Source organism: Tachyglossus aculeatus, chromosome 3, assembly GCF_015852505.1.
Source record: "Tachyglossus aculeatus isolate mTacAcu1 chromosome 3, mTacAcu1.pri, whole genome shotgun sequence".
In the NCBI taxonomy this organism is placed as follows: Eukaryota; Metazoa; Chordata; class Mammalia; order Monotremata; family Tachyglossidae; genus Tachyglossus; species Tachyglossus aculeatus.
The window spans coordinates 76,747,274-76,762,222 of NC_052068.1; the positions used below are offsets into that span (position 1 = coordinate 76,747,274).

Genomic DNA, 14,949 nt, shown 5'->3' on the forward strand with positions numbered 1-14,949 from the left:
TCCGAAGCCCTAACTATTGGTGACATGGCCCTCTAGGCTGCAAACCCCTCCCTCTGCAGTGCTCCGCACACTCCGTAAATATCGATCAGTTGCTCAGTACATACTAGCGTACTTCAACCGTTTCCCTCTTCCCTCCCTCATCATGGTGAAGTGTGTGGTGGGTAAACTCCAGAGGGTAGGAGTTGTGATACTCTATAAAAATATTTATCAATTTTTTGAGCCCGTTTTTTTCTCTGAATCTTTTTCTTCCTCAAACTTAGCAGTGCAGATATTTTTAATATGTACTTAACTTTTAAATTGCTTTGCCCATTTTTTCCTCTGAATCTTTTTCTTCCTGAAACTTAGCAGTGCAGATATTTTTAATATGTACTTTTAAATTGCTTTGCCCATTTTTTTCTCTGAATCTTTTCCTTCAATCGTATTTATTGAGCGCTTACTGTGTGCAGAGCACTGTACTAAGCACTTGGGAAGTACAAGTTGGCAACATATAGAGACAGTCCCTACCCAACAGTGGGCTGTCTTCCTCAAACTTAGCAGTGCAGATATTTTTAATATGTACTTAACTGACTTTTAAATTGCTTTGCTACTCCACAATTACCTTTGGATTTCATAGTATTCCTTTAGTGATTCCAACGTATATCCACTTTTAAAAGTTATAAAATATGGGTGAAAACCTTTGGCAAATTATTACGTGTACTGTATCTAGAATATTGGTTGCTATTTATGCTTCCTAATCTCCCTAAAAAGTTTAGAAATTTGGGAGTTATGTCTTGTAGTGTTGATCCCATTGTGGGCAGGGAATGTGGCTACATTATATTGTACTTTCCCATGGGCTTAGAGTGCTCAGCACACAGTAAGCCCTTGATAAATTCATTCAATCGTATTTATTGAGCGCTTACTGTGTGCAGAGCACTGTACTAAGCGCTTGGGAAGTACAAGTTGGCAACATCTAGAGACGGTCCCTACCCAACAGTGGGCTCACAGTCTAGAAGGGGGAGACAGACAACAAAACAAAACATAGTAACAAAATAATGTGATTAAATGCTGTTAGTGGAGCTGTCCTTTGGAGTTGATTAGGGGTTAGGCAGGAATAAGGCTGAGAGTGGACTGTCAAAGTTGCTGGTTTGGGTTATTGTTCCTTTACGTATTCCCTTCAGCTACCAGAATCAACAATGTCATTTATTAATGGATTGGAATTGATGTTCAACTGATATATGCTGTGCACAAATACAGTACTAAACAGTAACATCAGTTTTCTACTAGGATAATCCTAGTGCAGTAGTCTGTAAGCTTAAAGATCGTGTTCTAAGCAAAGAAAAATAAACTAGGGCAATAGGGTAGTTTGTCTTTTAGCATTTTGTAATGCTGAGGTGTTCTTGATTCTATTGAATTGAGTAGTATTCTATGCACCTCCCTTTTCGATGCCACATTTTACTCACCATGTTCGTGCTTAATGTATATAATGTGCTGGCTTCTCATTTTGAAGGTGCACAGCATGTCGGCTTAATAGAGTTTTTAAAAATTCATTAGGATTCATTTTTTGCAGCAATCTCTTGTAAAATTCCTGGATTCACTTACCCTCCCTCTCATTGCCTCTAGTGAAATAGAAAAAGAAATTCTCCCCCCACGTCTGAATAACAATAGTCAAAGATATCTTGCAACCCTGTGGGGTCACGGGCACCAGTGACAGAGGTCAGTTGCAGCGGGGCAGTCATCCGGTATGAATGAGCCGATTTAAAAAGTTTCCCAGGGTCTTGTCTGGGGAGTTCAGCATGGGCGCATCCCCCAGAGAGGATACAAAGAGGCCCTGAAAGTTACCAGTATGCAAAAGAAGCAGTGCTAATCTTCATATAACACAGTTATTTGTTCAGCCGTGTAACACAGTTGCTCTCTACACTCCTGGTAATGCAGTGGAGGTGATGGGCCTGAGATGTATGTTAATCTTGAGCACCATTTCTGTGAGGTGTCTTTTGACTACCATTGGTGACATGTACTTACTGAAGGCAGCAAGATGAAAATTTTCCATTAAAATGCTAGTGTCCACCTTAGTTGGGAAACAGCATATATTTACCCAAGGAATTCAAAATATAATACTCTGAAGGAGTACTGCCTTAAATTGGTACTACTGAATGGAGAAGCGGCATGGCGTAGTGAATAGAGCTTGAGCCTGAGAGTCAGAAGGTCAGGGGTTCTAATCCTGGCTCTGCCACTTGTCTGCTGTGTGACCTTAGGCAAGTCACTTTACTTTTCTGTGCCTCAGTTCCCTCATCTGTAAAATGGAGAATGAGATTGTGAGCCCCACGTTGGACGGGGACTGTCCGATCCAATTGTAAAAGTAGGTACTTGTATCTACCCCAGCGCTTAGTACAGTACCTAATTTAAAAGAAGCAGCGTGGCTCAGTGGAAAGAGCCCAGGCTTTGGAGTCAGAGGTCATGGGTTCAAATCCCTACTCCGCCAATTGTCAGCTGTGTGACTTTGGGCAAGTCACTTAACTTCTCTATGCCTCAGTTATCTCATCTGTAAAATGGGGATTAAGACTGTGAACCCCCAGTGGGACAACCTGATCACCTTGTAACTTCCCAGTGCTTAGAACAGTGCTTTGCACATAGTAAGCGCTTAAAAAATGCCATCATAATTATTATTACCTGGAACATAGTAAGTACTTAACGAACACCCTGGTAATAACAATAACTTCTAGACTGTGAGCCCGTTGTTGGGTAGGGACTGTCTCTGTCGCCGAATTGTACTTTCCAAGCGCTTAGTACAGTCCTGTCCTGTACACAGTAATCGCTCAATAAAAACGATTGAATGAGTGAATAAATTTGGAGAGACTTTTGTGGTCACCCAGTCAAATGATTTTCTTTAAAAGTAGGATTCCTACCTTTTGGAACCCTATTTCACAAGCGATAGGCCATGAAATTGTTCCAAGAAAATTTAAAGTATTTGTCCAAATGAGGTGCCACTTGTAAACCTGATGTATATCTCATCTGATATTCCGTGAGCCATCTTAAGTAGAATAATACCCTTAAAATTTAATACCCTTAAATTTCCTCCACTATTTTCATTTGGTTTTAATGTTCTTTTTCCTTGTACAGTGCTCTGCACACAGTAAGCGCTCAATAAATGAGATTGATTGATTGATTGTATTGCCTGTGTAGTTTTTTTTGTTAGGTGCTTTTGAACAGCTCTGTACCCTCGGTACGGCTGCTTGACGATGAATAGGGCTTAATTTAATATCAGTGATTTGTAAAGTGTGCTTTGAGGGTCTGAGGTGAAAGACTCGGGAAAAGAACGCATAAGGAATCCACAATAGGTAGTCGGCGACCAATTTGAATACTTGCCTATAGTCAGCGAGCCGCCGAAACGCATGCCCCCGCCTGTCTGTTGGTTAAGGTTGTTGAACGGCACTGTATTGACGGCGGTTTTTGTCTGCCCTATAGCCAGCAGCCAGCGTCGGGTGTAGCCTATTCTCACCCAACCACAGTCGCCAGCTACACCGTCCACCAGGCCCCGGTAGCCGCTCACACAGTCACCGCTGCCTACGCCCCAGCCGCCGCCACGGTTGCGGTGGCCAGGCCGGCTCCGGTAGCGGTCGCGGCTGCCGCCACGGCCGCTGCCTATGGGGGCTACCCGACGGCACACACGGCGACCGACTACGGGTACACCCAGAGACAGCAGGAAGCGCCGCCACCCCCTCCTCCAGCCACTACACAAAACTACCAGGTAAGTGCTGACGTCTCAATTGCTTTCTCTGCCCGTGTCAGGCATAACCCTCCTATCCTTTCATTCATTCATTCATTCATTCATTCATTGTCATATTTATTGAGTGCTTACTGTGTGCGGAACACTGTACTAGGCGCTTGGGAAGTACAAGTTGGCAACATATAGAGGCGGTCTCTACCCAACAGTGGGCTCAATCAATCAATCAATCAATCGTATTTATCGAGCGCTTACTGTGTGCAGAGCACTGTACTAAGCGCTTGGGAAGTACAAGTTGGCAACATATTGAGACGGTCCCTACCCAACAGTGGGCTCAATCAATCAATCAATCGTATTTATTGAGCGCTTACTGTGTGCAGAGCACTGTACTAAGCGCTTGGGAAGTACAAGTTGGCAACATATAAAGACAGTCCCTACCCAACAGTGGGCTCAATCAATCAATCAATCGTATTTATTGAGCGCTTACTGTGTGCAGAGCACTGTACTAAGCACTTGGGAAGTACAAGTTGGCAACATATAGAGACCGTCCCTACCCAACAGTGGGCTCACAGTCTAGAAGGGGGAGACAGAGAACAAAACCAAACACGTTAACAAAATAAAATAAATAGAATAGATATGTACAAGTAAAACATATAGAGAGGGTCCCTACCCAACAGCGGGCTCACAGTCTAGAAATAAATAGGTTTATTTATTTATTTAGTGGCTCAGTAAAATACCACTGAATGAAAGACAGGGACTGGATCTTCCTACTTGGCCGTCCTGTGCCCCATGTTCTGCACACGGGGGGTACAGATATCCTTTCCATATGTGTGTGTGTGTGTGGGTGTGGGTGTGGGTGTATATGTGTGTGGGTGTGTATATATGTATATATACGTGTATGTGTGTGTGTGTACATATGTATATATACGTATATGTGTGTGTATATACATATATATATACATGTGTGTATGTTTACATATATATAGTATATATACGTGTGTGTATATATGCATGTGTATATATACACGTATATATGTGTCATTTGTTATGTGCGTGTGTGTATATATGAATATATATGTACACACACACACACGACAGGTTATTAAAGTAATAGGAAGCTTTTATAGCCTCTTCACAGATTGCGAACCATAAGGCAGAGGAGCGAGGTTATTAGGGTTTATGACTCTATCCGAGGGGATGGAAAAGCTCCCTAAAAAGCAAAGTGTAGCACTGCCCAAAAGTGGTTAATTTTGTAGCACCCTGTCAGAAGTCTTTATTTGGAAGCGTGAATAGTAAATTATTGACTGTCTCTATATGTTGCCGACTTGTACTTCCCAAGTGCTTAGTACAGTGCTCTGCACACAGTAAGCGCTCAATAAATATGATTGAATGATTTAATGAAGTAACCATTACTCATCAGGGGAAAATGGACAGAGTTTAATCCCAGTTCCCCTTTTGGGGAAATATTACTGTGGAAGATAATAATAATAATAATAGTATTAAGCACTTACTGTGTGCCAAGCACTGTTCTAAGCACTGGGGGGATACAGTGTAATCAGGTTGTCCACGTGGGGCTTACAGTCTTAATCGCATTTTACAGATGAGGGAACTGAGGCACAGAGAAGTTGTGACTAGCCCAAAGTCACACAGCTGACAAACGGCAGTGTCGGGATTAGAACCCATAACCTCTGACTTCCAACCCCATGATCTTCCCACTGAGCCACGCCGCTTCTGTATAATGATGTGATGTTTCAGAATTGAGAACCAGTTAATGCTTTTGATGTTGTGATACATTAAGGTTGCGATTAAGGTAGAGGAGGCTCCAGAAATGAGTAAAATTTATGGTAAGAAGAATACGATCATGGGAAGCAAGTTGAAAATATCTAGCGCCCCTAAAATGGTAGGGACAGCTTACAAAACGAGCTAAAGGAACGTACTTTGAATAGTGAGAGAAAGGTGGGCATTTGGAAATAATTTCTACAAGAAGTTACGAAGTCAGAAATGTCAGTGAGTTCATGAAGTTTTTGGATCTAATGCTGGATGAGAACTGTTCGTAATGGATGTGATTTTGTTTCCTTTCACTGACTTTTGAAGGGGGGAAAAAGCTTTAAAATTTCTGGCAGCTTGATCACACAAATGCTTTCCTGTATTAATGTTCTTAGGATTCTTATTCATACGTGCGGTCCACTGCCCCGGCTGTTGCTTACGACAGTAAGCAGTATTACCAACAACCGACAGCAACAGCGGCTGCCGTAGCTGCTGCTGCCCAGCCTCAGCCTTCAGTTGCCGAATCCTACTACCAGACAGGTGCGTTTTTATTTGAATAGCCATTGTCAGTGCGAAGTATATACCGCTTAACATGTTATTGTTGTTGTTTTTATCAGGGTTATTACAAATATTTATTCCCATATACCACACAAGGTGCTGTATCAAACGAATCAAAATTCAATTCAGACATACTCCCTGATCCACCAGGGACTCGCTGTCAGAGTGGGGAGGACAGGCATGTAGAATAATCAGAACATAATTCAGTCAGTGATGAGGAAAAATAATGTCAGCAGCGCTATACGGGCATTAAACACTACATGGATGGGACAGTTTTTGGTCATCTCACCATTCACCATAGGTATAGCGTAGTCCTTTCGTTCAAAGATGGCATTGTGGCTGATGAGACTGCATCTACGTGTATCTCATCTTATGTCGAGTCATCTGCGACCCAAAGCGACGCCGTGGACACAACTCTTCCAGGACGCCCCACCTCCATCGGCAATCGTTCCGGTAGTGTATCCACAGAGTGTTTTTGGTAAAAGTATGGAAATGGTTTACCATCGCCTCCTTCCGCGCAGTAAACTGGAGTCTCCACCCTCTACTCTCTCCCACCCCTCTCTGCCCAGCACAGAGGAGTTTTGACTTGTAGCCGGTTGCCTTCCACTCACTAGCCACTGCCCAAGCTAGAAACGGAATGGGTAGGCCTCTGCTTGACTCTCCCTCCTGTAGCAAGACTGGTAGAGTACTGGAAACTCCAGGTGCTACCCTGAAAGGGGAGCTATGTAAGTGTCTTCAACAGTGAATCTTGCGCACACTCGCACAGTTTGACCATGAAAATGCAGTAGTGAACTAGAATAGCCCACTGAGAAGCTGCTTTAATCATCCTACTTTCGAAGTTCTGTGAAGACAGGCGTTGTCCCCCCCCCCCCGCACCTCACCTCTGCTTCAGCTGTGGGTGGTGCATCGCTCCTTCAGGCCCAGCCCAACCCAGAGCCCCAGTTCCATCTGTACTTCTCACTTCAGTGATCTAAAAGGATAAATGACCCCTAAAATAATACCCAATTTTGAGCAAACTTATGCTCCTTGACTACCATTCAGTGTTTCAGATGGCATTTTAGAACTACAGCATATTTACTAGAAACTCTCAGAAAAAAGATATTTTATCCCTTTTGCAACAATTTTGAGCTCTCCACTCCTGATGTATATCAAGTTTAATCGAATGGAATTTCTTGCTAATTACCAACCTTTTACTGAACTTAGTTTTGAAAGCACCTGCAGTCAATCAGTTCTGTTTATTGAGCACTTACTATGTCCCAAGCACTGTACTAAGCGCTTGGGAGAGCACAGTGCAACAGAATTAGCAGACACATTCCCTGCCCGTCTGGAGCCGGAATGTTTCGCTTTTGCTAAATTTTTATGCTGAAATTGTGTTTAGCACTGCTTTACAGTCACCTGCACCTTTCTGGGAAATCGACATGGGTGTGCTTTCTGAAAAATTGCACTTGTAAAGCATAAGACAGCAGCAACAAAGCATAATTAAAGGCCTAAAAAGCTACATTTGTTAATATAAGGAAAGCAGAGCTGTGGTCTTCATAGCAGTGATGAAAGAGTTAGGGTGGGCTGTAATGACCGAATAAGCACCCAAACATCAGTATTATGTAAGTCATTTGTAAAAAGTGCCTAGGGTTCTCAGTGGTTGTTTTTTTTTTTAATTTTGAGAGTTGACGGTTTCGGGGGAGGGAAGGGGATTTGAAACAGCTGAAATGAGTCTGTGGCAACTTCCACCTTTGGCAGTTCCTACTTGGCTCCAAACCAGCGGGAGATAGCGAGTAACCCTGGCATGCCACTCTTCTTCGAGTAGAACCACCGGGAAGATGTTGCGAGTCAACATGGGTCTGAGCAGGTAGATGCCATCATGGCCCGTGGAGCCAAATTAGAGCCAGTCAACGGGTAGAGGTGGCCTGTGAGCAGTATTTTTCCTATCTCCAGAGCAGAGCCCTGTAGGAGTGAAAAATCCGTGGGCTGGCTCCGGGGACTTGGAGCCTCAGGCTACCGATTCTGAGACCCGATTGGGAAGCGAGCCTGGGCTGAATGTGAAGTGACTCGGGACTCCCTTCTGAAGGGTTGTTGTCCATGTGTGGTAACTTCTGAGTTCCAGTCCTAGCAGCAAGGGAGCTAACCTTGCGTGTAAAGAACTACTTTTCAAGTGTGCCATTGAAGCCTCTGGCCATTTCTCCTGAGACCTGGGCTCCCATCTGGTCCTGTAGGACTCAGTCTCCTGTGGCTCCCCCCTATTTCAATATAAAGGAATGGGGGGGGGGGGCTCTGAGGGCACCAGAGAGAGCCATTTAAACTTAGTCTTACCCTGCTAAGTTCAGGTTTGAATTGACCTGCACCGCAGCAGACTCGAACGTAGCTCTCCAAGTCAATAATACAAGGACCAGAAAACCTCGCGTAAAATGTATGTGGTGCGGTATCAGAAGTCTGCTGTTGGGTATCGGAAGTCTGCTATTTAAAATCTACTGGAACTTCTGACAGGTTTGAGTGGTAGTGCTTCTCTGAAAAAGACACTTTCCGAGAACTACCATTACAGCTGAGAGACCCATGAACTTTTCATTGTTCTGAAAACCCTTTATTATGATTAGGAAATGCACACTTGTGTGGTATTTTTAATTAAGGAAGGTAGGTAGGTTGTGTTCTTGACCAGAGAAGAAATACCACCCAAAAAGGTGTAGTTAAATATTAGCGATCTTTGCTCATTTGTATTTAATAGTATCAGTGAATTAATGCTAATGCTCATCCCTGCCGAATTTCAAATTCTACATTTTCCTCTTTTAGCTCCAAAAGCAGGCTATAGCCAAGGTGCGACTCAGTACACTCAAGCCCAGCAAACTCGACAAGTGACAGCCATAAAACCAGCTACACCAAGTCCAGCTACGACGACTTTCTCCATTTATCCTGTATCTTCGACTGTACAGCCCGTAGCAGCTGCTGCTACTGTAGTGCCATCCTACACCCAGAGTGCTACTTACAGTACTACAGCAGTTACTTATTCTGGTGAGAATTAATTTGTGTTCTTTTGTTGTACATGCAATTGAAAGGGAACGTCTACTAGACCCCAGTGACCCCCACTAGAAATCATTGCAGGTCTGACCATCTCTGCTACAAAGATGTGGAATCATCCTATCTCAGGAGTCATTTAAAAAAAAAATCCTTTTTTTTCCCATTAATCTCCACAAGGTTTATGTGTGTGTTTTTCCTTTCATGACAGCATTGTGTGCTGAGTAAACTTAACTTGAAATTCATTTTAAATCAAAATAAGAATTAGGTCACAGAAATGGTAAAAAAAAAAAAAAAAGTCACCCATTCATCACATTTGGGTAATGGCCATCTCTTTTTCCACTTTTCCCAATTGTACCAAATGATTTGGGTGCAGAGGGCAACCCAGATTTACAAAGTTCTTTCCTGACAATGAATGGTGGCCCTATATTCTCAGCCATAATTAGCAGTAGAACTTTAAAAATCCTTTTTTTTTTTTTCCATTAATCTCCACAAGGTTTATGTGTGTGTTTTCCTTTCATGACAGCATTGTGTGCTGAGTAAACCTAACTAAACTTGAAATTCATTTTAAATAAAAAATAAGAATTAGGTCACAGAAATGGTAAAAAAAAAAAAAAAAAAAAAAGTCACCCATTCATCACATTTGGGTAATGGCCATCTCTTTTTCCACTTTTCCCAATTGTACCAAATGATTTGGGTGCAGAGGGCAACCCAGATTTACAAAGTTCTTTCCTGACAATAAATGGTGGCCTTATATTCTCAGCCATAATTAGCAGTAGAACTTTGATAGGTTTTGCTTCGTTTTCCATGTTGGGATAATTTCTCTTCAGGATGTAAAGTACTCAGGGTGGCCTAGTGGAAAGGGCACAGCCCTGGGAGTCAAAGGCCCATGTTTCTAATCCCGGCTCTGCCAAGTGCCTGCTGTGATCCTGGGCAAGCTGCTTAACTTCTCTGTGCCTCAGTTACCTCATCTATAAAATGGGGATTCAATAGCTGTTCTCACGTCGATTGTGAGTCCTTTGTGGGACAGGGACTGTCTGACCTGGTTATCTTGTACCTTCCCCAGCGCTTAGAACAGTACTTGACTCATAGTAAATGCTGAACTTGTACTATTATTAGTACATTATTAGTAATCTATTCTATTTTATTTTATTTTGTTAGTATGTTTGGTTTTGTTCTCTGTCTCCCCCTTTTAGACTGTGAGCCCACTGTTGGGTAGGGACTGTCTCTATATGTTGCCAATTTGTACTTCCCAAGCGCTTAGTACGGTGCTCTGCACATAGTAAGCGCTCAATACGATTGATGATGATAGTAGTAATAGTTATTGTTATATCTTACTCTTCCAAGCACTTAGTGCAGTGTTCTGCACAAAGAGCTCAATAAAAACGATTGACTAACTGCTGGAAAGATTCAGTTCACAAAAAAAGGAGCACCTGTGCTTGTTTCAAGCCTGAAGATTCAATGGGCCATTAAGTTTTCAGACTGTGAGCTCGCTGTGGGCGGAGATTGTTACTGTTTATCGTTGTATTTTACTTTCCCAAGTGCGTGGTACAGTGTTCTGCACACAGTAAGCACTTAGTAAATACAATTGAATGAAGAAACTTTACTCTTTGGCTGCCCTCTTTGTTCCGGAATGCAATTCAGGCGATCATCCATTTCTCAGCTATCTGGTTATCTAAGGCACTCCAGTACTGCCAGCTCTAATTAACTGGAGTGTGCCGTTTTTCTCTGTCCTGATGTCACGCCGTATTGTAGTCTGCTGCTGCAGTTTGAATTTAGCAAACCTTACATTACTGATCCCCAGTTAATAGTTGGATAGAAAGGGAGTTTGTTGGCCTTGAGTAATTTCAAATTTTATGTTCCACAAATACAGTATGCTTCCTGTTTAATCAGTCAGACCGTTAGGATAGTTCATAGACAATAAGGAAGCAGTGACTGTGGGGTAGGGCTGGTTTTTGTTTTTTTGTTTTGTTTTGTTTTTTAATTCAAAGCTTATTTTCCAAGGAACTTAGAAATGCCACACACCCAATCCTTGATCTTTTGATTTCTTAACTTTGTAGAAGACCTATCCTTTGCCTCTGCCTCTGTAAACATTTTAGAGAATGCGTTATTCATTCTAAAAGTGTATCTGAATCATCCTCTCATGGATGCTTTGATTTTTAGGACTTAATAAAATGAACCACAGTTCTCTCAAAGTCTAATGTTGGGTTTTGGTGTGTGGATGGCATTGAATAATACTCTTGCTGTTTGTTAAGCACATAGTATGTTCTGAGCACTCTATGCTAAGTGCTGGGGTAGATGCGCATTAATCTTTTGAGATACAGTACCTGTCCCACAGTTTAAGTAGGAAAGAGACCAGGTATTTATTCCCCATTTTACGGATGAGGAAACTAAGACACCCAGTAGTTAAATGATTTGCCTGAGGTCACACAACAGGCAAAAGGCAGAGTCGTCTGTTGTGTATCTGACAAAAATGTAATTTGCCAGGAAACAATGTACTAACAATGTTAATAAAATGACTCTTCGGGGAGGAGTTCGGAAAACTAGGATTTTGAAACCCATGAAAATGTGTGTGATGTAAAACTTCTAAACTATTTCTGACTCATCTCGCTTGGTTTGGTTAAATTTTTAATGTAAATTTTATAGAATAAGTGCTATTTAGTATAGTAGTAGTAAATTCAATCAGCTTTGCCTCTTTTTAGATGTAGAAGCAGTTATTGATTTTTCCCCCCTAGTGGAAAGTGCTAATCTAGGGAGTGTTCTTGCCAGGGCTGCTTTTTTATGTAGGTAGGCCAGGGCTAAGTATAAAATGTCGAAACCAGTCCTCTGTTGCAATTCCATTGTGATTCAGCCACCGAGCGCCATTCAAAAAAAAAAAAAAAACCAAACCCAAAATCACACACACTTTTGTCTTGTGTTTTCAGTAAATATGCTCCCAATTTTACCAGCCTAACCTCTGACTCTGGTAAACCAGAAAGAATGGAAAGCCGAAAAATGCCTCTTTCGGCTTGGGGCGGTGGTTTTTCATCTCGGGCATCAGCTCTTTGGACAGTCTGGCTGCAGAGAGGTGGACATCCCACCCAAGATCCTTGCCCTCTTGGATATAGAAAGAGAGGATCCAAGTCAGGGCATTTGGAGCTAAGCCTTGTCACTTGACTTCCTATATTTAACGTGAAACCTGTTTTGATTTACAAGGGACCTCTTATTCCGGCTATGAAGCAGCAGTGTATTCAGCTGCCTCCTCCTACTACCAACAGCAGCAGCAGCAACAGAAGCAAGCAGCAGCCGCAGCCGCCGCTGCCGCCGCAACGGCCGCCTGGACGGGGACCACCTTCACTAAAAAGACACCATTCCAAAATAAGCAACTGAAACCAAAACAGCCTCCCAAACCTCCCCAGATCCACTATTGTGACGTGTGTAAAATCAGCTGTGCCGGACCGCAGGTATTTGCATCGCGTGATACGTCTGTGCACGTTGTACTGATCTATTCTGTCGTTAAGTGTGGCGGGGCTTTCTGCAGAGGAAGAGTTTAGCTTCCGACTAAAGTCTGCGTTTGTATGGAAAAGGAGTTGTTATTCTTCAGACCTTTTTGAAAACTGTAACTTACAGAACTACAGAAATGAATGGGGAATTGGATGTGTGGTCTGCAAAACAAAGATTTTTGCATCGGGGGCATTTTGCTTTGGAAGAAAAACCGTTTAAAGTGTACATTTTACACACTCCACTTGGTGTTTCTCAACTGCACGTGTTTGCTTCGTGTAGCTTTTGTGGGAGCCCTGTGCAGTCTGGGGAGATGAATGCTGTCTCCGGCACTCTTCTTTTTTCAGGGACTATTAGGTCTTTCTGTTAAACGGTTGGGTGTGGTATTTCAGAGCCTGTAAATAAAGATGAGAAGAGTTTTTGGAGCATTGTAGAGTCCTTAATCCTCTGCTGTCAGTTATGTTTGAAGTTGTTGGACTCTTTCTGATTGTGCTCCTTTCCAAGCCCATGGAGCAGTTCTTTTTTTAAAAAAAAAATTCAGATTGCAGTAAGGGAAGAAGGATTGTTGTAGACATATTTAGAAATTTAGAGTGTAGATGCAGAAATTTCACCAGTACAGATAAGAACACTTAAAATTCGAGTGAGATCTTAACTGCCCTCCCCTTTCACCTTCTGTCCTTTGTCTTTAGTTATGCCCGTTGTACATGTGCCTGTCAGCATTGTACTCTCCCAAGCGCTTAGTTCAGTCAGCATGGTACTCTACGAAGCATTTAATACAGTGCTGTGCATATAGCGCTCAATAAATACAATTGAATGAATATAGTAGACTTGCTTCTTCTCATCCCTTCAATATCACTCCGTTTTTAGAAAAGCGGTTAAGACTAAGGTGATGTGCATGCAGTGCTAGATGGATAGTTTGGCAACTAGAAAGAAAAACCAGTTGAGTACGGCACTTCTGGGAAGATTGGAAGTGCACTCAGGTCTGCATAATACATATTTTCAACACGTGTTTGGGATAGAATACTATTAGGCATGCCATATTGTAGAGGAAACAGCTCGTAACCATTTTTCCTCCCCATCCAATATTGTCTCTAACATTTATGTAATCCTCTATCGGAGCAAGTGAGAGAAGAGTCGAGTCGCTTTAGTGCCTCCGACTCTCTTGGTTAAGAAGCGTGCGTGTTAAGTGTTTATGAAATATAAGCTTCTGAATTTAATATATAGAAAGGAAATGTTTGAAAAAGGATGGTTCTCTGTTCAACAGACATATAAAGAACATTTGGAAGGGCAGAAACACAAGAAGAAAGAGGCTGCCTTGAAAGCGTCTCAGAGTACCAGCAGCAGCAGCAGCAGCAGCACCGCTCGTGGCACTCAGAATCAGTTGCGATGTGAGCTCTGTGATGTGTCCTGTACAGGAGCAGATGCATATGCTGCCCACATTCGGGGCGCTAAGCATCAGAAAGTAGGTGTCTTTCCCACCCGTCCTTATGTCTCGGTTTTCTGCTGACATTTTTCGCTGGGGACTTGAATAGGGGGTCGAATTTGGTTTCAATTTTTAAGAATGTTTAGTTTTCGAAAGCCCACCAGGTTACCAGTACAGTTTAGGCTCCAGGTGTCTCAAGGTTTGTTATCAATTAGGGGCTTTAAGGTCTCTCGCGTTGGATGTCTGTGAACTGCGTACAAGGGCACAGACTCCTATCTCCTCTCACTTCCCTTTCCTCCCCAGTCAATCAATCAATCAATCGTATTTATTGAGCGCTTAACTGTGTGCAGAGCAGTGTACTAAGCGCTTAGTATCCCTGCTCCCTCAACGAAGAGGTCTTGGCAGGAAACTAAGAAGCCCGGCCCAGTCCAGTTTCCTCCTGATGAATCTGTCGACCCAATCTCTCATACTTCAGGGTATTTCCCCAGTGTCTCAGATTATTTTAGGTGATGGTAAGAGTTCCAGCCTGGGGAAAGCCTCCATCCCAAAACAGTATTCTTTTTTTAAAAAAAGGCTGCAAGCTTGTTGAGGCCAAGGAATGTATCTGTGTATTGTTATATTGTACTCTCCCAAGCGCTTAATACAATGCCCTGAACACAATAAGTGCTCAATAAATATGATTGAATGAATATACTTTTAAAAAAAAAGGCAGCACCAAAATTTAAGTCACTGAGATAGAATCACTTTATCTCGTGCTCATCATATTGGTTGGGATTTTGGCATGTCAGTCATTGGTATTTATTGATTGCTTATTATGTGCAGACCTCTGTACAAAGTGCTCAGGGGAGTAAAGTAGCATGCTCAAACTACACCTCCCCCATTAAAAATTATAAGCTTCTTGAAGGCAGGGACCCGGTGTTGGTATGGGATTAATAAATACCATTGATTGATTCCCTGGTATTCCTTAAAATGATGGAGTAGTACCTGGAGGGAAGCCCCTTAATTGAAAGGGCTCACA

At 42.5% G+C, this 14,949-nt stretch overlaps 1 protein-coding gene across 1 annotated transcript in view; it reads left to right on the plus strand.

Moving 5' to 3' along the window:
- Window positions 1-14,949, plus strand: part of ZFR (zinc finger RNA binding protein) — a 72,596-nt gene that overhangs the window by 20,408 nt on the left and 37,239 nt on the right. Inside the window, exons 3-7 of the mRNA XM_038744429.1 lie at window positions 3,442-3,724; window positions 5,863-6,007; window positions 8,807-9,025; window positions 12,224-12,471; window positions 13,773-13,970. Coding sequence (XP_038600357.1) covers window positions 3,442-3,724; window positions 5,863-6,007; window positions 8,807-9,025; window positions 12,224-12,471; window positions 13,773-13,970 — 1,093 coding nt within the window. The remainder of the gene's footprint in view (window positions 1-3,441; window positions 3,725-5,862; window positions 6,008-8,806; window positions 9,026-12,223; window positions 12,472-13,772; window positions 13,971-14,949) is intronic.